General features: G+C 41.9%; 1 protein-coding gene across 1 annotated transcript; it reads right to left on the bottom strand.

The window, feature by feature from the left end:
• Positions 1–11,926: 11,926 nt before the first annotated feature.
• Positions 11,927–23,251, bottom strand: ZFAND5 (zinc finger AN1-type containing 5). The gene is made up of 6 exons (XM_084834301.1): positions 22,921–23,251; positions 18,107–18,263; positions 17,636–17,747; positions 17,168–17,268; positions 14,311–14,436; positions 11,927–14,126 (listed from the first exon to the last, which is right to left on the bottom strand). Exons 2-6 carry the CDS (start codon positions 18,255–18,257, stop codon positions 13,978–13,980), a joined length of 639 nt encoding a protein of 212 aa, XP_084690427.1. The 5' UTR covers positions 18,258–18,263; positions 22,921–23,251; the 3' UTR covers positions 11,927–13,977.
• Between the last annotated feature and the right edge of the window lie 249 nt (positions 23,252–23,500).

Here is a 23,500-nt window from a genome sequence, read left to right as displayed (position 1 = left end):
TGTGACAGCGCCCTAGCAACAACGATGCAAAAAATTAGTAGAGGGCACGCAAGATCTAGGAACGTGCCTGCCGTGAGATGCACAAATTCAAGAGAAATCTGTGTGGAAAAGAGGAAGGGCTGCAAGCTAGGCCAGAGCTGAGACACTGGAGTGCTTTACAAATGAGGAAACTTTTGAGTATGCTTTGTTTGCAACCTGCAAATCCACAATACTGGGTGTGGAATTCTGATCCCATCTGTGCAAAGATGGTGGGGAAATAATATTTAAGCTAGCTTTTTCATCTGTTTAGCCAGAACATTGAAATCCATATTTCCTTGGGGCATATTGTGACAGTGTGCTACTTCTGAAAAGAAATGGGGAAGGGGGTATAATTAAAATAGTAATTTATACAAACAGTACATTTCCCTGTACTTTCCCCACCCATATATGCAAAGTGATTATTGCAATGATAATAATGCAGACAAGCTCTCTCCATCAACAGCCCCTTCCAATGTCACTTTTCCTCAAGAACTTTACACTGCCTCTCTCATCCCTCACCTTCAGAGTCTATTTCAATCCGAAGTAGATGCTTCCTTTTTCTCACATTATACTTAATTGTGCCACCGATGATGCATCCTCATCAGTTCAGAACTCCACGGGATCAGGTGCAACACAGGTTTGCATTGCAGGCTTCCAATCAGAGGTAGATGGCTCTTGCCCTCATATGTAGACATTTGCCAATGTATATAAAGCTGATAAAAGCTCGCATGCTGACTATTTTTTTTTTTTTAAACTGATTAATTGGTCAAGATTTACTTAACTGGTACTGCAAAACCTTGGTGACTTACCATTTAGAGATTCCTGAATAAGATAGTTCCGTAAGGGAGCAAGCCTATGGCTGCTAGACAGCGGCTAGACGGCCATAGGATATGTTGTTTTCCTGGAACCGACCACGCTCCAAGGTTCGTTCCCAGAGAACTGATCTCCCCCCAATTCCACGCTGCCTCGGAGGCAGCACAGAACAGCCACATCCTCCGTGCTCGCAAGAGGAGCACGGAGTGGCTGAAAACGGGTGTGGCTGGGGGTGTTCTGGGGCGGGGAGAGCCTAACTGCCTGTATGACACATCCTATGTGTCATACAGCAGCCTCCTTCCCTGCTCCATCCTCCCGCAGCTAGACAGCCGCAATTGGCTGTCTACCCGAAAAAGCAGGGCAGGAGAAGCGCGGAGGGAACGATCTCCTCTGTGCTTCTCCTGCCCTGCTTTGGATAGGTGGTTGCCTCCGAGTTCGGAGGCGGCTGCGTAACTAGATAGGATTGCTCCTTAAGTTACCATATAATCATAAGTTAAGTTACCATATAATCTTAGGCCTGGAGGCCCAATGTGCCCACACCCCACACCAGCTATCATTTGGTGGTTTCTCAGCTTTTGCATAGATTGTTCCCCCCATTCTAAAATGCTGAAATGCTTCTCCTAAGGTATTGGCAGTAAGAGCTTTAAACCACAATACGCTGGTATTTTTGGCTCTGCCCTTTTGGCTGTACCCACCACTGGAATGCAGCCCCTGAGTGCTTCGCTGAAATTGAATTCGGCCCTTGGGCTGAAAGAGGTTCCTCACCCCTGGCGTAATTTAATAAAGTTATCTCTCACTTTTCAATAGAAGGCTGCCATCAATATTTTTTTCTTCATCAAAATTGGATGATAGAATATTTTCTCCGATGATAAGACATACGCTCACTAAGGCTTCAAAACTAACAAAAAAACACAAACCCACTGTTGTGGAAAATCCAGACCAGACTTAAAACACAATGACACTGATTTCAGATGAGCGCTGTCTGGTTTCGGTTGTCTTGGTTCTTATTTTTAGATGAAAGCCACAGTTTCAGCCTGAAATCAAAATCCATTCATTTCATTGTGTGCCAGCTTTGGCTATAAACTGGAAAGAAAAGCCATGTTTAACTCCCCTTCTCATCTGATACAGGGAGATGTAATCCAGCACATTTGTGTACCCTGCATGGTGGCAGATGCAAAAATCCTGAACTCAAAAGTCTGTGTTTGTTGTTAGGCTCACCAATGAACTGGGAAGTAAGGTTTAACCTGAGATTTAAGTCTTGGTTGGTTATTTGCATGAATTCACCAACTAATACTTGCAGCTCCAGTAAAAATGAAGACTGGAAATCAGTGCATCTCTGAAAAAAAAGTTGAAAAGGCAAGGTTGGCACCATCTGCTATAGTCTGCAAACTGTCTGTTATGATAATTTCCTGTTCAGCATCTACCAAGTAGCCTTGGGGTCTCCACCAGTGTGTCTGCAGAGACTTCTCTTGGCCTTCACCAGGCTCCCTGCCCATCCCAATTTTTATTTAGGTTTATTTTTCCATTATTATTTTTTAGTTGGGAGGTTTCCATGCTGCAAGTCAAATTGCTGTCTACCATCATCTTTATTGGGTTCAACAGAGTGGCTTTGTGTTTTAGAGCTCAGACCCCACCTCTGCCTTGGCTTGACTGGGAACTAGGCCCTGAAAAAAGTGAAACTGAGCAGTCTCTCAGATAAAGTATTGAATGCTTATGGACAAACATTTAATGACACATAGAAACACAACTGCAAGCTCTTAATTGTCTTGCACAGACCACAGACTAGCAGGACCTACTTCATTTTTCCTAGGTGGAAAAGGGTGGCTCGGGAAGAGGACCTGCTCCTGGTCTACCTGCCCATCTCCAGCTTTAAGCAATATTGTAATAAGCTGGAGATGGGCAGCTAGACCAGGAGCAGGAAGAAGGTAGACTGGGATCTGTTGGTACTAGCTCTCCAGGTGACTTGCGGTAGATCAGCAAGGGCTCGCAACTCCCAATGCCTGAACAAAAGCAACAACAAAAAAGCCCCTTTTCTCCTAAAACAGGCTGCTGAAATCAAGTAAGATGAGGAGGGGTGGGGACAGCAGTGGATATGACTGCAAAAGGGTTTGTCTGCAAGTTCCAGTTCTGGTACTGAAAACTAATTCCCGGGCTGAGCATGATCTCAGAGGCACTTTGTTCCTCAGTTCTATAGCCCCCTTCGTGAGCCACCCTTTTCCACCTGGCTCCGCTTTGTGGACCTCAAGGTTGTAGTGAAAAATGAAGTTGATCTCGCTAGTCTACAGTCTGCACTCCTGAGCTAGATAATTAAGAGCTTGCAGCTGAATTTCCAAGTCCTTTTTCATAACTGACACGGAAGCCATGGGATTGTTGTCCACAGCTGCGCTGACGTTCTTATATTTTATGTCTTTAGCCTGTTTTGCAAACTGCCCAGACAGCATCAGCCATTGGGCGGTATAGAAATGCACATATATACATACATACATACATAAATGGGCCCATCTGTAGATAACTCATACTGCTGCTGTGAAGGCATAGAATCATAGAATAGAATCATAGAATGGTAGGGTTGGAAGGGGCCTACAAGGCCACCGAGTCCAACCCCCTGCTCAATGCAGGAATCCAAGTCAGGGCATCCCTGACAGATGGCTGTCTAGCCTCGTCTTGAGTGCCTCCAGTGTGGGAGAGCCCACCACCTCCCCAGGTAATTGGTTCCATTGTCGTATTGCTCTAACAGTCAGGAAGATTTTCCTGATGTTCAGCCGGAATCTGGCTTCCTGTAACATAGAGCAATGACAAGCTATCGAACATTGGTCCTGCATGTTTTAAACTTAAGGATTGGGGAAACTGGATTGCACCTCCACACTTTCATAGCTGATTGGTCTGCTGAGGTACTCCTAAGCACCGGCCATGGTAATGGAATCTTTGGTGCGTCACAGAGGATTCTGGGACATGCAATATGGGCACACACAGAGTTCATGCAGAGCAAATGCAAGGCTTGGGCCTCTTCATTGACTCAACAGAAAAGCCAGCTGGGTCTTGCTTTGGGAAGCATGCCGGTTAGGACCAAAACAGATTTAACACATCTTGTTTCCCCCATCTATTTAACAGCAGCTGCAGGGCCCCCCCAATTAGGATTTGGACAGTGAGAGGGGGCGGGGGGCTTAATCCGTTATTGCATTTCTAGCTAAATTAGTCATTCTTTCTAAATTTGCACCTACATGTATAAATCAGCATATGCAAGTTATATGCAAATCTGTGTCCTTATTTTGGTAATGCATTTCCTTTATTCTTTCTCTTTGGCAGTGTGTAAGTGGCCACCCTGATAAAAGCAGCTCTGTATGTGTGGTTTCAGGAGGAAAGGGTTAACTCCCATCTCAGCACTCCACAACCCCAATCACTCCTAATTTCCATGGCAATTTTATATGTTTAATGGAAAGAACAGGCACATTAAATACATTCACACATTTAACATCATGTCTCTTTTGGCCCTTAAATAGCTAGAAAACTGGATAAGACAGAAGAACAGTAAAGTGAATCAACTAAAATGTGTCTGACCACAGGCTGACAGGCATTTGTGTCTCCAAAATGGAAATGTTGTTCTTAACCAGTTAAGTCAAACAGGCTAGATATTAACAACGAAGATCAACGTAGAGACAAGTCCAGCACATTCCACTGCACACAAATGATTTGCCTAATGAAGAAGGCTGTCATGGGAACAATTTAAAGCAGGCTCTAAGCTGCATGTATATTCTGTGTACTGGCTGTAAACTGTGATATCAGCTCAAAGGTTATTTTTATGGTAATCTGTCCCAAGTTACTTTCCCTTTCCCAAGGGTCCTTATGGGCGAAACTTAACATTACACGAGCAGACGTCTGCTTGTGTAATGGGAATTTCCCTTGACTTCGCCCCTACTGAAGCCCCTCACATCTGCTCTGGAGGGTCCACTAATCCTCCAGAGCAGAACTGGAGAGCATGCAGGGGGCAGGAGGGGTAACTCCACCCACTAGCAGTGTCTGTTCTGCTGACAGAACGACACCATTGGGTGCAACCCTTCCTCTCAGAGTAATCCATTGCTTTCATAAAACCATTAGGTTTTGAAGCTAGTTAATTTGCCCATATCAAGGGATAATGAACCTGAAAGAGAGCTGACTGGGTAAAATCCATGAACAGGTAACCTGCCTTACCTTTACACCTTGAAGCTGTGGGAGTTCTTTGGAGAAGCAGCTAAACATATGCATGTCTCTGTGTGCATGCACGCACACACTACCACAACAGTAGCACCTTCTGTTAAGCCACTTTGGAGTGAAAAGCCTTTTATGTAAATTACTGCTTTTGTCATTTATGGTTCCTCTACTGTTCAGTCCCTTTCACCTCCTGCCCCCAACATCCAAAACACAAACACCTAGGTACTGGGAAAAAGCCATTTATTACAGTTTTCATTTCTGTTAAGGATCCATTGGGCCTAATCCTGTGTCCTTAATGTCTTTCCTGACATAAAAGTAATTCCATCTGTGAAGCTTTTCTCACTGCTTGTCTCCACACTAGGAAAAAGTTCACCTACTAAAGTTAATCAATTTTATTTTTATAGCAAAATAGCCATCACAACAATAAAACACAAAGATATAGTCAAAATACATACTGCAGCCTAACAGGATAGCAAACTGTGAGTTGGCTTGTTTTTAAGAGAGGTAGGAGCAGAACCAGTAAAAAACTCAGCAACCATAATAGGGAGCCAGTTACTTTAAAAAAGGCACTCATAAATACGCATTTCCAACCCAGACTATCATCCCTATTTCCTGCTGTTCTACTTGACTGGGCAGCACAGTTGTTTACTGTTAACAGAGTTGCTTAATTTTACTCAGAGGTCAGCGTGTCCATGGTGGCTTTGCAATCAGTATAAAATCTGAGTCATTATCTAGAAGCCGAATCTTATTGGTGAGAAATCAAATACTATAACGTACTTTATGGCTCACTGAGTGCAACACCGGGGTTTTAATTCCAAGGGAAGCGTTTAAATCATTCCACCAAGCACCTTCCTTTCTTCCAAAGCTCCAAAATACAAAAGCCAAACATTTCTTTAACCAGATAAGATATTCCACATCCCTATCTTGTTAAGTTCAGCTACAAAAATGAGGAACAATGGGCCTGCAAGGCAAAACACAATTATTTGAAATGCAGTAGAAATCTGTAAGTGGAAAGAGTTAACATTTGTTCTCCACTTTCATATTTTTATGTATCTCCAGTGTAAGCAACAGCACATCCCTATAATGTTTTCATATTCTAAAAACATAGTGTCTGGGTTTGGATGTCACATAGCAACCCCTAATCGGCGACTGAATATTCAAAAATGCCTCAGAAAGGCACCCACCGTGACAAATTGTGGGTTAATTAACCCAAGATTTGCCACCATTACATGTGAACAGCCCAGTACTTGGCCTCAGGCTAACAGTCTAAGAGACATTATAGAGAAGGGAAAAGGTACAGGAAAGGCCCCTTCATGGATCACTGCCTTGTTGTGGCGAAGGGGCTTGCTTGCGTAACTCAGTGAAGCCATAAGCTATGCTGTGCAGGGCCACCCAAGACGGACAGGTCATGGCAGAAAGTTCTGACAAAATGTGGTCCACTGGAGAAGGAAATGGCAACCCACTCCAGTATTCTTGCCAAGAAAACTCCATGGAACGTATCACAAGGCTAAAAGATATGACACCGGAAGATGAGCCCCTCAGGTCGGAAGGTGTCCAATATACTACTGGGGAAGAGCAGAGGGTATTTCCAAGTAGCGCCAGAAAGAGTGAAGCGGCTGGGCCAAAGCCGAAAGGACACTCAGCTGTGGATGTGTCTGCTGGTGAAAAGAAAATCCGATGCTGTAAAGAACTATATTGTTTAGGAACCTGGAATGTAAGATCAATGAATCAAGGTAAGCTGGAGGTGGTCAAACATGAGATGGCAAGACTGAACATCGACATCTTGGGAATCAGCGAACTAAAATGGACAGGCATGGGCAAATTTAATTCAGGTGACCATCATATCTACTACTGTGGGCAAGAATCCCTTAGAAGAAATGGAGTAGCACTCATAGTCAACAAAAGGGTGGGAAAAGCAGTACTGGGATACAATCTCAAAAATGATAGAATGATTTCAGTACGAATCCAAGGCAAACCATTCAACATCACAGTAATTCAAGTCTATGCCCAACCACTTCATGGAGAAAGCAAGAGAATTCCAGAAAAATGTCTCTTTCTGCTTCGTTGACTACGCTAAAGCCTTTGATTGTGTGGATCACAACAAACTGTGGCAAATTCTTAAAGTGATGGGAGTACCAGACCACCTTACCTGTCTCCTGAGAAACCTGTACAATGGTCAAGAAGCAACAGTAAGAACCAGACATGGAACAACCGATTGGTTCAAAATTGGGAAAGTAGTACGACAAGGCTGCATATTGTCACCCTGCTTATTTAATTTATATGCAGAGTACATCATGAGAAATGCCGGGTTGGATGAATCACAGGTCGGAATTAAGATTGCCAGGAGAATTATCAACAACCTCCGATACGCAGACGATACCACCCTAATGGCAGAAAGCGAAGAGGATCTAAAGAGCCTCTTGTTGAGGGTGAAAGAGGAGAGTGCAAAAGCTGGTTTGAAACTCAACATTAAAAAAACGAAGATCATGGCATCTGGCCCCATCACTTCCTGGCATATAGAAGGGGAAGAAATGGAAGCTGTGACAGATTTTATTTTCTTGGGCTCCAAGATCACCGCAGATGGTGACTGTAGCCATGAAATTAAAAGACGCTTGCTCCTTGGGAGGAAAGCTATGGCCAACCTAGACAGCATAGTAAGAAGCAGAGACATCACCTAGCCGACAAAGGTCCGTCTAATCAAAGCTATGGTTTTCCCAGTAGTAATGTATGGCTGTGAGAGCTGGACTATAAGGAAGGCTGAGGGCCGAAGAATTGATGCGTTTGAACTGTGGTGCTGGAGAAGACTCTTATGAGTCCCCTGGACTGCAAGGAGGTCAAATCAGTCCATCCTAAAGGAAATCAACCCTGAGTGCTCATTGGAAGGACAGATACTGAAGCTGAAGCTCAAATATTTTGACCACCTAATGCGAAGAGAAAACTCCCTGGAAAAGACCCTGATGCTGGGAAAGACTGAAGGCAAAAGGAGAAGGGGACGGCAGAGGATGAGATGGCTAGATAGCATCACCGATGCAATGAATATGAACTTGAGCACGCTCCGGGAGAGAGCGGAGGACAGGAAGGCCTGGTGTGCTATGGTCCACGGGGTCACGAAGAGTCGGACACGACTGAACAACTGAACAACAACAGGAAGGGAAGAGGAAGGCTAGCAAATTTGGGTATAAAAACTTTCCAATTACAGATATGACCCTCATTAACTGCAATAGCCTTTCATGGAGTCATAAGATCCAGCTTCAATGAACCGAACAGCAAACAGTTGTCACCTTGAACACAAGCAAAGATGTCAAATGAGTATGTATGTGGTCTTACATGACTCATGTATCCAGCCATTTTCTGAATGCAGGAAGAACACGGTTGCCCTAGGAAGCATACTTTAGTACGCTCTATAATAAAACATGTTTTCTGCAGTTTCACAGTGGATACTTGGTAGCTGACAATAGCTCTTCTACCCAAAGGGAAATAAAACCCTATGGCAGTGTTCACAGACACAGGGATACTAAGCATAGGGGAGAAAAAAGATGACATCAGGAAACAAAGCAAATGATTCCATACTGGGAGGAACCAAAGAGCTAAGCATCAGCTCTGCACACATATGGCATTTGAGCCTAATAATAGAGGTAATAGGCTGTAAACACTGTTTTATAGCACATCTGTTTGAAGATAATTTTAGGCCTCTGTTAAAGAAAGTGCAAGTTCTCAAACTACAGTGTCACAGGCAAGACAGATGCATAGCTAAGCTTTGATTAGGGCGTCATTAATAGCCCACCCCCTGTGATGTTTGTAACTGGTATATGATTTTTTAAACACACACGAGCTAATAAAAAAGGTTAATTTGCAACTTTAGTGAGAAAGCTACCAGAAGTTCCAGGCTAGTTTTAAAAATCTGTTCTTGAAAACGAACCTATTCCTACTGTAAGAAATTCCAGCTTCAATACAGTTATGTATTACACAGAATAGTCCCAGTTTTACATCCTATTCAATTCTGAAATAGTTATCATCATTGCCAGCTACAACAGGGCAGACTACCGTACACATTTATCCCACATCCTGCACCCCACAAAAATACAAAAGTAAACAGAACTAGAAGTTAGAGGTATCAACTTCCATTTAAAAGGGCTGCTGAAACATTGGAATGTAGTGGTAAAAATAGTTCACATAAGAAGTTACTGAAAATTAAAATCATGAATTTCGAAAAGTCAGCCAGAAGTGTGCTGTTTACAGCTCATCTAGTTAGAAGCTATTGGAATAAACAGAATTTGAAAACAAAGGGAAAATCTGCACATACTGTATGACTTGATATTTACTCCTATGTAAATAGCGTACCACCACAGGATAATAGGATTTGGCAACGGCAATTAAGACAAAAATGGTCAAATGGCACAACTTTCTCTGTAAAGGATCCTAAACAATGGACTGCTGCAAGTGGTTCAATAGGACTGTACTCCAAGTTACATTCCTTGACCATATTGTACAGGCATTAATTTTTCTTTTACGGCACACAGAACTGAATGTAATCAAAAGTATTCCAGATGACAGCAATAATTTTATCCTTCTCATTATATCCTAGGCACGCTACTTGTGAATATTTTTTCTGAGAGTGATTATCAGGCATCAGGTTTCTAATTAAAACCCAATGCCTGGCCTCCCATAAGAAAAAAAATAATAATCCCTGTATTGTGTTGATTGTAGCACAATATGAAGACTTCTGTTTAGGGAGTGCAGGGATATACAATCTGAATCACTTCCCTTCCTATAATCAAGATTCTTTACTCCTTTCACCTCTTCCTGTAACTCAAAAGCTGCTATTTATTTTCTTTTCAAAAAGAACTGTGTCATTACTTTCTACTTCCGTAGTAATGGACTGGGAGTTGGGAGATCCAGGTTCTAGTCCCCACTCGGCCATGGAAGCTCACTGGGTGACTTTGGGCCAGTCACAGACTCTCAGCCCAACCTACCTCACAGGGTTGTTGTTGTGAGGATAAAATGGAGGAGGAGGAGAATTATGTATGCCGCCTTGAGTTCCTTGGAGGAAAAAAGGTGGGATATAAATGTAATAAATAAATTATATCTGGGTCAGCTGGAATAGTCAGATACTATCTGCCACTACGTAGGTGGGTAACAATGACTGAGAGTCACATTTCTTCTATTCCAACAGAAAATCCATTAAAAAGCCCTAATAATTTCAACATAATTAGCTATTTAAGGTACACCATAAGTCCTCTTATCCCATTCTATGCACATGTGAGACTTCCACATCAATAAAGGCTTGAGGATTATTTGATCTCTTGATGTATTCTGCTTGCTCATCATGCATTTCTATCATTGTACTCCTGGATTTGAGACTATGATCCCAATTACAGAAAGTGCTTTAACTTTCTGTTCAGGCTCTTTACCTAAACAAAAAAGGTTATCTTCTTTGAAATCTTGCTATGAAAAGATGAACTTTTAAATAGGAAGTCAAATAATAGTACAGTGCAGCAGGTTAAAAGCTAGGTACTCTGAAAGCTTTGCAAGAAGCACTCTAGGCCAAGTTGGGTAACTTATGCCCAGATATTTTGGCCTACAACTCATCATCCTTCACCTTTAGCTATGCTGGCTAGGGATCATGGGAGTTGCAGGTCAAAACATCTGGAGGGCCACAGTCTACCCAGCCCTACTCTAGACTTTTAAAATGAAGTATATCCAGACATCAGAATGCATATAATCTTTGCATGTTTTTGAGTTAGGCAGCTAGAGACTGATTTGATCTATGCTCTCAAGTTTTTTAGGAAAGCCAAGAACAGCATCTGGGTTTGGAGGAAGCACTCAGCACATACTGCCCCCCTCCCAGAGTCACTTACAAAGATGTTTTACAGGACAGCATGTTTCATTCTCACCTTGTAGTTTTAAACGTATCAGCATTTATTGCCTAAGGTCATATGAGGCCATACTGTCAAGTAAACTGGGGTTTTTCTCAGGCGATTTTGCATTTTCTACCTTTCTGCCATTGTGGAAAGAAATCTCGGGACTAGAAAGTCTGAGCTAGTTCAACCTATACAACTTTAGTTGCTTCAGTTTTTGTCAAAATACAGTGCCATATGATTCCAATTTAAATAAAGCTACTGGTGATGCTGCTTGTACTGTAATGGTGACAAGGAAGATACCTATTATACTGCTTATGTAACAGCCTTGCTAGATTTGCAAAGTTTAGCTTTTTTTTTTTTTAATTGCCAGAACACTGAAATACAGGTGCTGCATACCTCTATTTTGCTTTCTTGGATTAGATAATCAAAGAATCTCTGCTAAGGATTTGCTTTCTACTTAAGGGAAAAAGTAGGTAGGCTCTGTGATGTTCTAATACATCAGTAAGCAATAGCCATCAGCCATGCTACAGCAATCCTTTACTACTGCAGTGCTCTTCTCTTATTAAAATTAAGAGTTTGGCCTGGTATGAGCAAGGAGCACACAGGTATGTAGCAACTCAACACTGACCTCATCCATCTTATCATACTAGGAGAGGACTGATTCTTAAAAAACATGCACACAACGTAGTCCTGATCTTTTAATGCACTGTAAGGACTCAAGCTTTTGTTGACTGGTTGTGTTCTCACTGTATGTAACTACATGCTTATTCAGCCACTATTCCAGAAGGTATTGGCATGTTTATTCAATCTCTCGACCTCAGTTGCCATTCATCTCATATATCCACCAGGCCAAAGAATGTTCTGATCTTCATTAATGCAGCAAATCTTACTTCCCACCAGATCTCTGACATTTGGGAGAACTTTAAAAGTAGGGTCTGACTTGCGAAAATAAAACTGGAGCAGCAGTTTTAAGATTGCATTTACTTTATATTGAAGGTTAATCTCCATCTGTTGAGTGTGTAAAGGTAGCAACACGTAGAAGAATGGATATGGAAACAGTTATCATATTCCTGCTTTGTTTTTTTTTTTTAAGTCTGCACTTTCCTTCAGTAGTTGTGCATATAAGCTGTCTTGCTATTCCTTTTTTCGAATTATAAGGAACCAATCAACCTGCATCCACATTCAGGCAATAACTCAGGGTTGAAGCCAGTGAATCTGGCCAGAGAACAGCTGCCAAGGTGGCAGCTAGAAGAGATCCCAAATGGAGAAATTTGAAGATCAAAGCAACTAAGACCCGTAAGGATGCAGAGGTTTTCCCCTTTCAACCATGATGTTGTTGTCGTTTGCTGAACTTCTATCCAGGTATCATATTTGTATTCCATCTTATATGCTTAATAAATAAACATATAAATCTTCATCACTTGATGTATAAAAATAAAATCCAGCGAAGGGAAAAATACACATGGAAGAACAGGATTGATCAGAATCCAATAAATCCTGAACAGTTAGTTGCAACCATCTCTTCACACATAGCACCAAGTTCAGGTTAATCACTTCATTTTAAAACCCAATGAACCATCACAAAAGGAACTATATCCCTCTGTACATGATTTTATTATTTACATAATACAATATAGCATAGATGCCGGGTAGCATGATTATGTGCAATACATAAATATGAACTATCTGTACACATTTGTATATCTAATAACTCAACTGAGGACAAAGTTTAAAGCAAAAACCTGATGCTTTTAATGAAGAAAAACTAAGACTGAACACTGCAATAGAAGTCAGAAGTAGTGCCCTATGTATACACAACTATTTACAGATGAGAACAGGCATTACCACTATACTAGTCTAAACTGTACTTGTTTATATAAAAAACACAAGTTTCATACATCACAAAAAACCCTTCCATTATAACACAGAAGTGATATTACCAGACAAGCATCAGTGAAGTATACTGCCTTTTCTAGAGTTGTTATTGTACAATGCTGTAGATAATGCAGCCCATGCAATACACCCAAGAACACTACAGTCCTACACCCAAGTACTATTAAAATGATAAAGCAGCCCTCAGAGTGGTTCCAGGTACCACTTAAAAGTCTACAGCAGCCATATTGGGTATGATTTTTTTCCATGCAAAATGGTGCAATCTCGCTACATTTGAAAACTATAAAAATTAAGAGCTAACATTCGCTTGAACCCAGAACACATTCAACATAAAATGCATATGAAAAATTAAATGCTTGAATACATTTGCAAACTAGGTTCAGATGCATGTGTTACTTAACAGAGCTGCTGTGGTTACGTTTATTAAAAAAGTAGCCTTTTCTTTGTAAACTGTAAAGCAAAGTCTTGTAGTACTGTGCTACACAACTTATTTAGCTACATAAGAGTAAGAAGCAGACAAGTCTTCTGTTGTAGGCTAATTCAAAAAGTTCTGAAAATGAAGTTTCCTTTGGGAACCAGTTTTTAATAGTTGAGCAATTGTTATCAGTTCCATGGATTTCACCCTTCAGACTCAAGATTTCTTGCTTTCATTTAGTAGGTAACTTTAATGCAGCTTATGGCACCTGAACACCCATTCTCATCTAGAAAGTGGCTCCTCTGCAGCTCAGCTTCAAAACAATGAATTGTGGAAATTAAAAGAGGACAAAGTTTAACTATGGTAAAAGTAGACTCATTTTTTTCCTGGTGTATCTTTTAATCAAACAGGCACATAGCACTATCCAAGGATGATATACCTCAATTTCATTCCCAAAAGGCAAATCTGCTGCAAACATGCAGATTTTATGCATCTGTTTGGCACATGTGAACTAGACAACTCTGTCCTTTGTGCGTGTCTGTTTTCCAGTGCAGGTCTTACTCTTTCAATTAATTTTGGGGAGGGCATGTACACATTTTAAAGGGCTGTATCTATCCAATTCTGCCTGTAACACCCACAATATCCTAAAATATCAATCAATAAGACAGACTAAAGTAAAACTCTGGAGAACATCAAAGGAAAATGGCCATGCATCTGCTCTTTAATGTTTTCCTAGGATATTTTAAAATAAAAACAAAGGAAGTCAGTCTTTTCACCAAGTAGGTTAGTTTATATTCTCTGGATTTTTTCGGCCACAACAACTGGATTCTCTTTCCTGATTTTTGCTGCAGCTTCTGCTTTGTAATCATATGGGCAGTTGTGCTTGTCAGAATAACGGTGAAGTCCACAAAACAGATTTCCACATCGGCAGTCAAATCCTGTGAAGACACAGAAGCATCACTTGAAATACTGTATGATAAAGACTTGCGGTTAAGGTGACAACAAATCTAAACTCCAAAATTTCCCTTGAAGAGCTTTAAATATTTCCAAAGTAAGCAAAATCTAGGAAGCAATTAGATTAAGACCGGTTAAGTGTGGATAATACAGAGTTCACCAACATACCTGTAAGGCCAACCTTCTTTCTACACATAAAACATCTGTTCTTCTTTGGTTTGGGCATTTCAGGTGTTTTCTCTTCATTTTGAGATGTACTAGGTTGAGTAACTGTAGGACTTGGTTGAGTAACAACTGAAAGAACACCCCCCCCCCAAATTAAAGTTGATTAGAAGTGCCTTGCTTGTTTAATTTCAAACTGCTTTAATTTGCATTGTCTTTCACACACTACAGTGTGCACTGTCTTTCACACACTGCAATGTTGGTGCATTATCATTTCTAGGAAGAACAGCTGAGCAAGTTTCTGGAAAACAGTTCTTAAAGACATCTAATACTACCTCGTTTATAACCTGTCTCAGACTTTCAAGGATGTGCTCTCCTCTCCGCATCTTTTTCTTTTATCTATCTCAAGGTCAAGAATACTCTGTAGTGGGTTCTCTTATAATTAAGACAGTTGTATCCAAATGTGTCATTCCACCAATGAAAGCAGTTCTGTCAGAAGAACCAGGAGGGGGCCAGTGTCCTCTTTCCCCTACAGAAACCACAACTTGTGGTGGTGGTTCACGGCCATAGTGAGTAGAGATGCAGATTTTTAGATGAGCATTTTCTGGCATTCTGTGGTAGTCCCACTCAATATTCAGCAACAAGCAACCAATGCCATCGTTTAAAAAAACTACTTTGACTTCCTTGGATGGAGTTCTCTTGTTTTTCCCCCTCCACCACATCACCTTTAAACAGCTGTTGCAAGAGTTCACAACTCATCAAGAGAACCGTATGTAGGAAGGCATTTTGTACCCCCACCATTCTAGTGTGATGTGTTTCATCTCTGTGTGTCTATCTTTCAGAGATGTTGTACTTTCACTACAAAAGAGCTAGTACGGCTGCAAACCTATAAAACGACTTTACTGTATGTTATAAAAATTGTAGATGCTCCTTTGCCACTTTTGAGACAAAGACATCTATAAAGATGGACATATTATTCAGTATGCCCCTTTCACTTTATTGCCTATTACCTATAACTCAGAATGTGAATTTTAATAAGCTTAAGGAAAGACACATAGTCAACTGGGGAGACAGACTTCATGCACTCAAAACGTTGTGTTTAAGAAGAACACTGCTTCTTTCTAGTACTCCTACTCAGGTTGAGGGACTTTTAATATATATGATCATGTTACTTGATTCTAAGCCATCCCAATATTCCAATGTGTGGATGTGACTGCAATTTAAATAACTTTCAGTTTGCTTTCTACCTGAAAATTTGACAGAAATACAAAAAAAGTCACCCTGGTATATAAAGCTGTTCATTAATAGGTCTGTATCTGGGGCATCCTTTTGCCTTTCAGTAATTCTGTATGAAACCCCATGTCCAATTTCACCTTATTTAGAGTTAACTCTTTGGTATTTGAAAGGTCTAAACCTTTCCCCAGTAATCTCATTTGCTGGTGTACTGTATCAGAAGGGTTAAGAGATTACATTAAAAACCACCTTTAAAATATTTTTTTGGAATAGGGGTTCATCCAGCCTTTCCCAAGCTTGTGTCCTCCAGATATTTTGGACTGCAAGTCCCATCAGCCCCAGCCAGCATGGGGTTATCCCCCAGGGATAATGGGGGTTATAATCCCCCCAAATCTGGAAGGCATCAGGTTGGGGAGGTTCAATCCATTCTATTAATATAAATATGTCCACATTACTAGTCACTTCAGCACAAACCAAAATATTCAATGGAAATGTATTGAATGTAAATAAATACACAAACTTCCATGCAAAATGCCCAGTGCATTTCAATCCTGTGCACTCATTCAGCAGCTAGCAGTAATACATCCAATCTTCACAAGTACTACAGGTTCCTTCAAAACACGAAGTCTTCACTAGTGCCCAAAAATGCATTTTGAACGATGGTTAACAAATATCTGACTCGTCTCTCTAGAGGTTTCAGGCCTGGGCTGTACATGTAACTGTGGCAGAATGGATAGTACCATTGGACTAGTGGTAGTAAACTCTGGACTCATAGAAAAAACCAACAACTTCTTGCCAAAAGGAGATCGCCTACGAGGGAGCTTTCTGAATGCTGTATACTGCTGTTGTTTTTAATCTGCAAGGAGTTTAAGGGTAGGGGAACATTCAGAAATATATTCACTCACATGCAGTCACAAGTGGTAAAAGCCATTCTGCTACATGTATAGAACAGATCTTAGCTCATTTCGGTCAATGCTGAGACATGTTGCACTCTACTGCTAATGACCTTATGGTGTGGGCAGCAACTTTCCCTTCTCTATTCAGTTTTTATGCCTTTGTCTTTTTTAGAAAGTGTTTTCTTAGATTCTATATTAAAAGGGAATAAAACATGTGTTGGAGGGGCAAGAGTTTACTCTATAGGAAGTATTCACTTTGATAAATGACTGCATGGAGGTATGAATTATCTACATTAAAGGAATTGGAATGCAGAAAAACATTTGACCGACCTCTACATAACAACACTGATTTTTCAGTAGAACAGGGGTGTAAAAATGAAGGTGCATCTAAGAAACTTTAAGGAAAAATCATTAGATTCCCCAGTGTTCTGAAGGAGCTTCTACGGCTTGTAAAGATTTGTGAAGTATTACAAATAGCTGCTGAAAATGTTCTCAGGATTGGAACACATTCAGCATTTCACATGGATTTTTTTTAAAAATGGATTCATTCAGTATATCCCCAGTACTTAATTGATTAGTTTTTGTTGATATGACTAGCAATGTGATCATTTTTATAAAATGTAAATAAATTTATTTTAAGAATAGCAAAGTATATATTTTTCTCCCTGGTTAGGTTTAGACCTGCCAGGTCCCACTGAACTAACTGCACTCAAGTTACTTTTAAAAAGGCATACCTGGCTCTGTTGTCTCTGTTTTCGGAGTTACTTTCTCCTCTCTTGAAATGCTCATTTCTGTCATTTGCTGTGTTACAGGCAAGGCGGCAACAGGCACATTTCTGCTTGCATTCAGTGAAATGAAAGCAATCCATTAGTGCTATAAGGAAGACTAGTATAACACTAAAATTTAAAAACCTTAAGCTCAGCTTGCTAACTATTACTGAACTCACTGGTGATTAAGTATGAAGTAGACTATTAACAGCCAAGTGCCCTTTTAATCTCACCTTACAGTAATCTAAGGTATGATTTTATCATTCCATCACTGCAAAGCTTAAATACTTCTGAATTGCAGGAATAATCAAACACTGGTTATTTCCTCTACGGACTAGCTGTAATGCAAACTACTGCATTATTATTGAGAGTTTACCGCACACACTCAGATTTAACTCATTTCGACATCACTGTGTTATTCTATACTTTTCTTACCTTGATTTGTCCGTTGTGCTGCCAGCAGCACCTTCACAGTTGTTTAAACTAGTATCTGCTCTCTGTACAGATGTAGAGTCTGAGGTAGGGCTGTTGGAACCACTTGATGTTCCTGAACAATGAAGAAAAATGTAAGTAAATATTAGAAATGTAACAATTGTAATATACAAACGTTAGAATTTTCAGAGGGGTAGCAATGGTACTCTGTAGCAGTGAAAATAACAAAGTCTTGTGGTACCTTAAAGACTAACAAATTTATTATGACACAAGCTTTTGTGGACACTGTCCACTTCAACAGATGCAAATAAGTTAAGAGTTGTTACTAAATGCTTCCAAGTCAAACTAGCTGGGAGTGAATCCAGAGTATAAAAACACAAAATACCTCAAAGTTGCGAGTGTTCACTCAAATAGTTACTACTGAAACTGTATTCACAAACAGAACTTCAACTGATATGTTCCTCTAACACATACCCATTGGACTGATTCGGCCACTATTTTGCTGTCTTTGAAGATGTTCTTTATAGCAGACTGAACACATTCCATTAGTTCTAGGATTCCCATAAAATCCACATCCTGTGCTACACAGCATGGGCCCTGGGGTCTGGTTGGTCTCCTGAGCCATTTTGTGCTGTAAATAGAGGGGGGGAAAAAACTGCATTAGGAGCCAACACATGATCACAATTCACTTGAAGTGGCCATTAGAAATGCTGACATCACATAGCACCACTCCCCATATTTGTAGAGTAGGAATTCTGAGTATGGAAGGGGGCAGAACTGGAGGAGAACCCTAGAGACAAAAGATTGGAGGTCTGCAGGGGGAAAAATGCTTTACCCCCACTCCAGCCTTTAAAAAAAAAAAAGAAAGGCACTGGCACCGCTGAAAACCCAGATAGGATGGAGAGTGGCAACTGAGTGCTACCATTATCTTGCTAGACAAACTGGCAGGAGCGGATAGCATGCATCCTCAATTGCCGATAGGCTGAAAGGAAGTTTGCAGCTTGCCGCTCAATTTGGTGCACATACTCCAAGCCCAGTTCAACCCCAGCCAGATACCTTTCCTGTAGAAGGGAATCTCCCTAGCAGCTTAGAAGACCTAAGGATAAATGGAATGCACATCCATGTGCCAATGTAATCTACCCAGACTGCATTGCTCTCAAGCGAAAGTATACCCAGATGTGCATCTGAGTGTCTTCTTCCATTGAAACACTTCAGTGCTGAAAGACAGAATCTGAACTTAAATGCTTATTTCATTTAAGCTCATAATTTCTGATCCAGCAAGTGATACTTGGCTTTAAAGCTGCTTCTCTACACCATGATCTTTGTTGGATTGGGGAAGAAGAGTGGGTGGGCAGAAAGGGAAGGCAGATGAACATTTCCTCCAGTTTGCTCTGCCCTGCTTCTGGAGTGGCATGCACAAGAACAATGCTAGGAACAAAATACAGAAACTGAAAATGTTTTGTGTGTCCATGCCTGTTCATCGGTATTCCTGTACCATTCATGGAACTTCGTGTAGTTATGCCAGAACACAATTTGTAAATACCAATCCTAGAATTTAAGATTACTGACTATAATTTTAGTTTGTCATTGAGAAGAATAAACAGCTTCTCATGGTTATTCTCCATCCTGATGTTTAAAATTGCAGAATAGACATATACTTGCCTATGCAATACACTTCTGGCTATTATCTCTCAATAGGCCCTGCAGGTGAAGAACTACTTTTAGTTTCAAGTAGCATGCTAGTCTGTTTTCTACAAATTATGGAGAGCAGGAGATTGGGCAATAGTGTTGGTAGGAATGAGGTCTACCATAGCAGTACTTCTGAAAACAGCACAAGGCATTAAAACAACTTGGGCAGGAAACCCAATACCTTGCTAACTGAAAACATCACATGTCTGAATGCTTCAATACACAAAATCAGCTACTACTTGAAGACTAGAACTGTTCAGCTCAGACATTTTACTTAGAGCAGGCCTTTTTAAAAGACGCCTTGCTTAATATATTAATTAAAACAAGTTACTCATTTTACAGCAGCTCAGCAAAATGCTGCAACTATCAAAGCAAGCTGCCCACATTTTTCTACTTGCAGAGGTTCCCTCATCTGTGCATGCCGTGAGAGTCAGTTTAGGAACATAAACACTTCAACTTCATTACTGAATAAGCTAAGCAAGGCCAATAAACAACTTGATATAGGATTCAAGCCCTCTGTTCCAAAGGACTGTACTTTAACTGGATAACAGTGTAATAGTGGTCTACTAGAAAACTATTTGGAAGTCCTAAATAGTGGGAAAGCATGATACAAATCTGTGAAATGAATAAAATCAATTAAGACATAAATGTTTTAAGACATTATACATGTTAAACAGCAAGCAATCTTCAAAAGCATTAATTTATGTACTTGAGTAGACACACTTTTTCAACTTAGGATGCTTTCACTGTGGTAGTAAATTTCGTACCAAACATAAGAAAATCAACTGAAAATCGTGTCAGAGACTATTCCTTCTCTAAATGGCCACAAGGGAGTCTTGTATGGGGTACCATGCATACAATGTGTCACCGTTCCACAGTGTTTATATACAGCCTTTTAAAGACATGTTCAAGGTGGACAGAAGATAGGATTTGTTCCCCCTTTCCCCAAATGGTTGATAGACTTGCCCAATAGAATCACATTACCAGCACTAAGTTCATCGTTAAGGCCATCCTATCCACTGAAATCAGCTGTAGTTTTAAAACACCATGTTTGGGAGAATGTGCACTCACAAAATTCAATCGACTTTTTAAAATAGATGTAAAACAGACATAGTAAATGTAAACTATATAAAACCAAAACTAATTGAAAGACAATATTTAGTTAATTGGAAATACCAGCCTATAATGACAAGGCTGACCTCAATAAATGCCAAACCATGCCATTTTCAGTTCTCATGTACAATCTGCATCATCCAGTTTAAAACCCTGAGATGACATCACCACTATCATTATGAAAAAAAGTTTGCATCTGCAAATGACTGTTGTAAGGCAATTACAAACCATATATGGCTGAACAAGGGCTTTATAGAAATAATATTTTTGTTTTCAAGTAGCCCTCATGTGCCAGCTGGAATCAAATGTTATAACCTCATGTTATCTACTAGCGTTTGCACTTGTAGCTTTTCATTGGGATGCTAGATTCTAATGCTATCACATGTGTGTCAGTTTTCCTTAATATTTCTCAGAAGCTAAGGTCACATGGGTGAGTGCATTAGCTTCCGCTTGTCACAAGGCTGCAATGTGACAGGCTGAGCTAGAAGCTTAGACAGAACCTTGTCAACAGGGGCCTCTGAAATCAGCGTCTATTTATATCTCAAAAGGCTGCCCAGCTCCTGCACAGTCCATAGTACTGAAGCAACGAAGTATGTACTCACTACAAAGGAAAAATATAAAAGCCAATTAACATGACTACAGGATGCTCAATAAAGAGAAACTGGACAGGCTGATATCTAAAGAATTAAAGTAGTTTAATTGCAATGCTTTTCATTTTTAACCCTGAGCAAGAGTAGCGGGAACAGTAAAGGGTAACAGAGCCCAGATGACAGCTGTTCTGCCACTCTTAAGTACATGCTACGTACTATAGTACCAGGTGTTTTCTTTCTAAAATATCTGTTTATTTTGATTCCTAATCTCCACCTAAAGATGGCAAAACCTAAAATAAAAATGCCCTTGTTCAACTTCGTAGCTTGCCCTTATGCAACTGCTTCCTTTGAGCTCCACCAATACTTGTACAAAAGTCATGGCTACAGAATAGGGGAATTAGCTCAGCGTGATATGCTGAATTCAATGACATGTCAAAAAAGCTATAATAAAACCTCAAAAGATTTAGCCTTCTTTACCAGTAGGAAGGAGTTCACTAAATGCAGATTTCAGAGGTCACTAGCATATGTATGTTGACTAGCATTTTTTTTAAAAAAAAGAATTTAAGAGGAGGACAAAGGAAGAAAGGATTAAAAACTCTTAAGTGACTACTAAATCCATGAAAATTGTACCAATGACAGTATTAAATTGGATGGATCACCTTAATACTCATTTACCTAAATAGCTAACTATAAGGCATACGTAATAATGGAGGCTGGGTAAACAAGGATATGTGAAGAAGAGTGCAGTAGCTTATTTCTACATCAAATTCTAAAGCGGGGGGGGGGGACAAGAATAGGGCAAGAAATAGACATTTCATAGTGCCACAACTGAGACCAGCCAAGTGAGAGAAACAAAGGAGAAGAAGCTGCCAGCAGCTCAGAGCATGGGAAAGAAGGGGGAGGGAAAGAGTAGAGGAAAAAAGAGAGATCCGCTCTAGAGCGCCAAGGACTCGGGGACATAAAAAGCGCTGAGCAAAAAAGATTTAGAAAATGGCAGGCGATGATGGTCGGGGCGGACTCTCCTTGCAAAAGGGTGGTGGTGGTGGTTGGAGAGTGGGAGGCTGTAAGAGGAAAGAGGCAGGGGCCGGCCTCTCCGATCCACATCCACCCAGCTGACAAGCACGCACCAGGGCCTGGGGGCCTCGTGAAAGAAAACCACTGAGTCATGGCAAGGCCAAGCCAGCCTAGGAAAGCCATTCGATCGCCCCCACCCGCCGGGTCAACACATAAAAGCGCGCGCGCGCGCGCACGGACACAAAGGCACAAAAAGCCTTTTCTGTTCGGACACGGGGGTGGGGCGAAGAGAGAAAAAGGGGAAGCTTCGATCCCACGCAAAGCCGGGAAGAGCTCATTGTCTTCTTCCAGCTCTTTGTTTCTCCGCCTCTCTCTCCCTCTCATTCCTCCCCCGCCACTTTCACGTTTGTTATTTTTTCCTCTTCTTGAGAACCGCCACCCACCCCGCCACTGTTCAATCTGCCACCAAACCCCACAATAATGAGGTTCGGGGTGGGGGAGAAAGAAAAGGCGTCCATGGGTGTGTGCTCCCCAATTCTCTCCACCCCCGTCGAAAACGCCAGCCGAGTTGGCTCAGCGGCCCTTTGTCCCCTCCGCCCCCCCCACCAGCTTTCTTCCGTGGGGAGGAAGACAGGACGACGTGGAAGCCTTCTCCCCCCCCCCTCCGCCCCACACGAACAGCTTTCCCGGCTCACACAAACTGAGGCGAGCCCCCGAAGCACCGTCCCCTCGACGAGCCCCCGCGTGTCTCTCCCCGCCATTCTGTGTGGGAAAAACAAAGGACGTCGCGCCCCCTCCCACTCAATGCCATCCCACCCACCCCGCATACGAGGGCTTCTCGAGTCGGGGAAGGAAATGAAGGAGACCGGCCTGGCGACTCACCCGCTCGTTCGGTCCTCGCGAGGCTCCTGCTTGCTGGAGAAGGGGACAAAGAAAGAGAAGGCGAGGCGCCGCTGTCCCGGCTCTAAGGGCAGGAGAGTCCCGGAGCTGCTGCTACTGCAGCCGCCGCCGCCGCTTCCTTCCTTTGTTCCAGCAGCAGGAGGAGGAGTTGCTGGTGCTGCTGCGCGGGGCCAGACGCGCCGCGGGGGGAGCGAGAGGAAGATGGTTCCTTGCCGCGCGCTGGTGATAATGGCGGCGGTCGTGCCGCCGCCGCCACGAGCCTCCGGGGCCTGATGGAATATACGGCCTCACGCGCACAAACCGCCACTTGTGTAGCGAGAGGGCGCGCGCGCGCCGGCAGCCGAGACGCTCTGAGGGGGGGAGGCCGCCCGCCCGCCCGGCTGGCTGGCTGCTCGCTGGCGCTGACTGGCACGAGCACGCTCGCTCAGCCCTGATGGGGAGTCACTGGCTGTGGGCGAGGGGGAGGAGCAGGAAGGAGGAAGGGCGGCCTACTACGTCACCATTCCAATCCGCCCCCCCCCGCGCGCGAGTGCGCGCGCGCGCTGGGAAAGAAGTTAGCAGA

This window comes from Heloderma suspectum, chromosome 2 (assembly GCF_057233095.1).
Source record: "Heloderma suspectum isolate Gila_16-S chromosome 2, 16-S_ref, whole genome shotgun sequence".
Classification (NCBI taxonomy): domain Eukaryota; kingdom Metazoa; phylum Chordata; class Lepidosauria; order Squamata; family Helodermatidae; genus Heloderma; species Heloderma suspectum.
The sequence above is the reverse complement of the archived record's forward strand: the minus strand, read 5'-3'. Positions and strand labels throughout refer to the sequence as shown.

Bases quoted from the DNA above. Each gene is read 5' to 3' on its own strand.
- ZFAND5 (XM_084834301.1), bottom strand. From the start codon at position 18,257: ATGGCTCAGGAGACCAACCAGACCCCAGGGCCCATGCTGTGTAGCACA. The intron at 14,437-17,167 runs GTATGCCTTTTT...GTGTTCTTTCAG, and splicing joins AACAGAGACAACAGAGCCAG to TTGTTACTCAACCAAGTCCT. The intron at 14,127-14,310 runs GTATGTTGGTGA...GTGTCTTCACAG, and splicing joins AAAGAAGGTTGGCCTTACAG to GATTTGACTGCCGATGTGGA.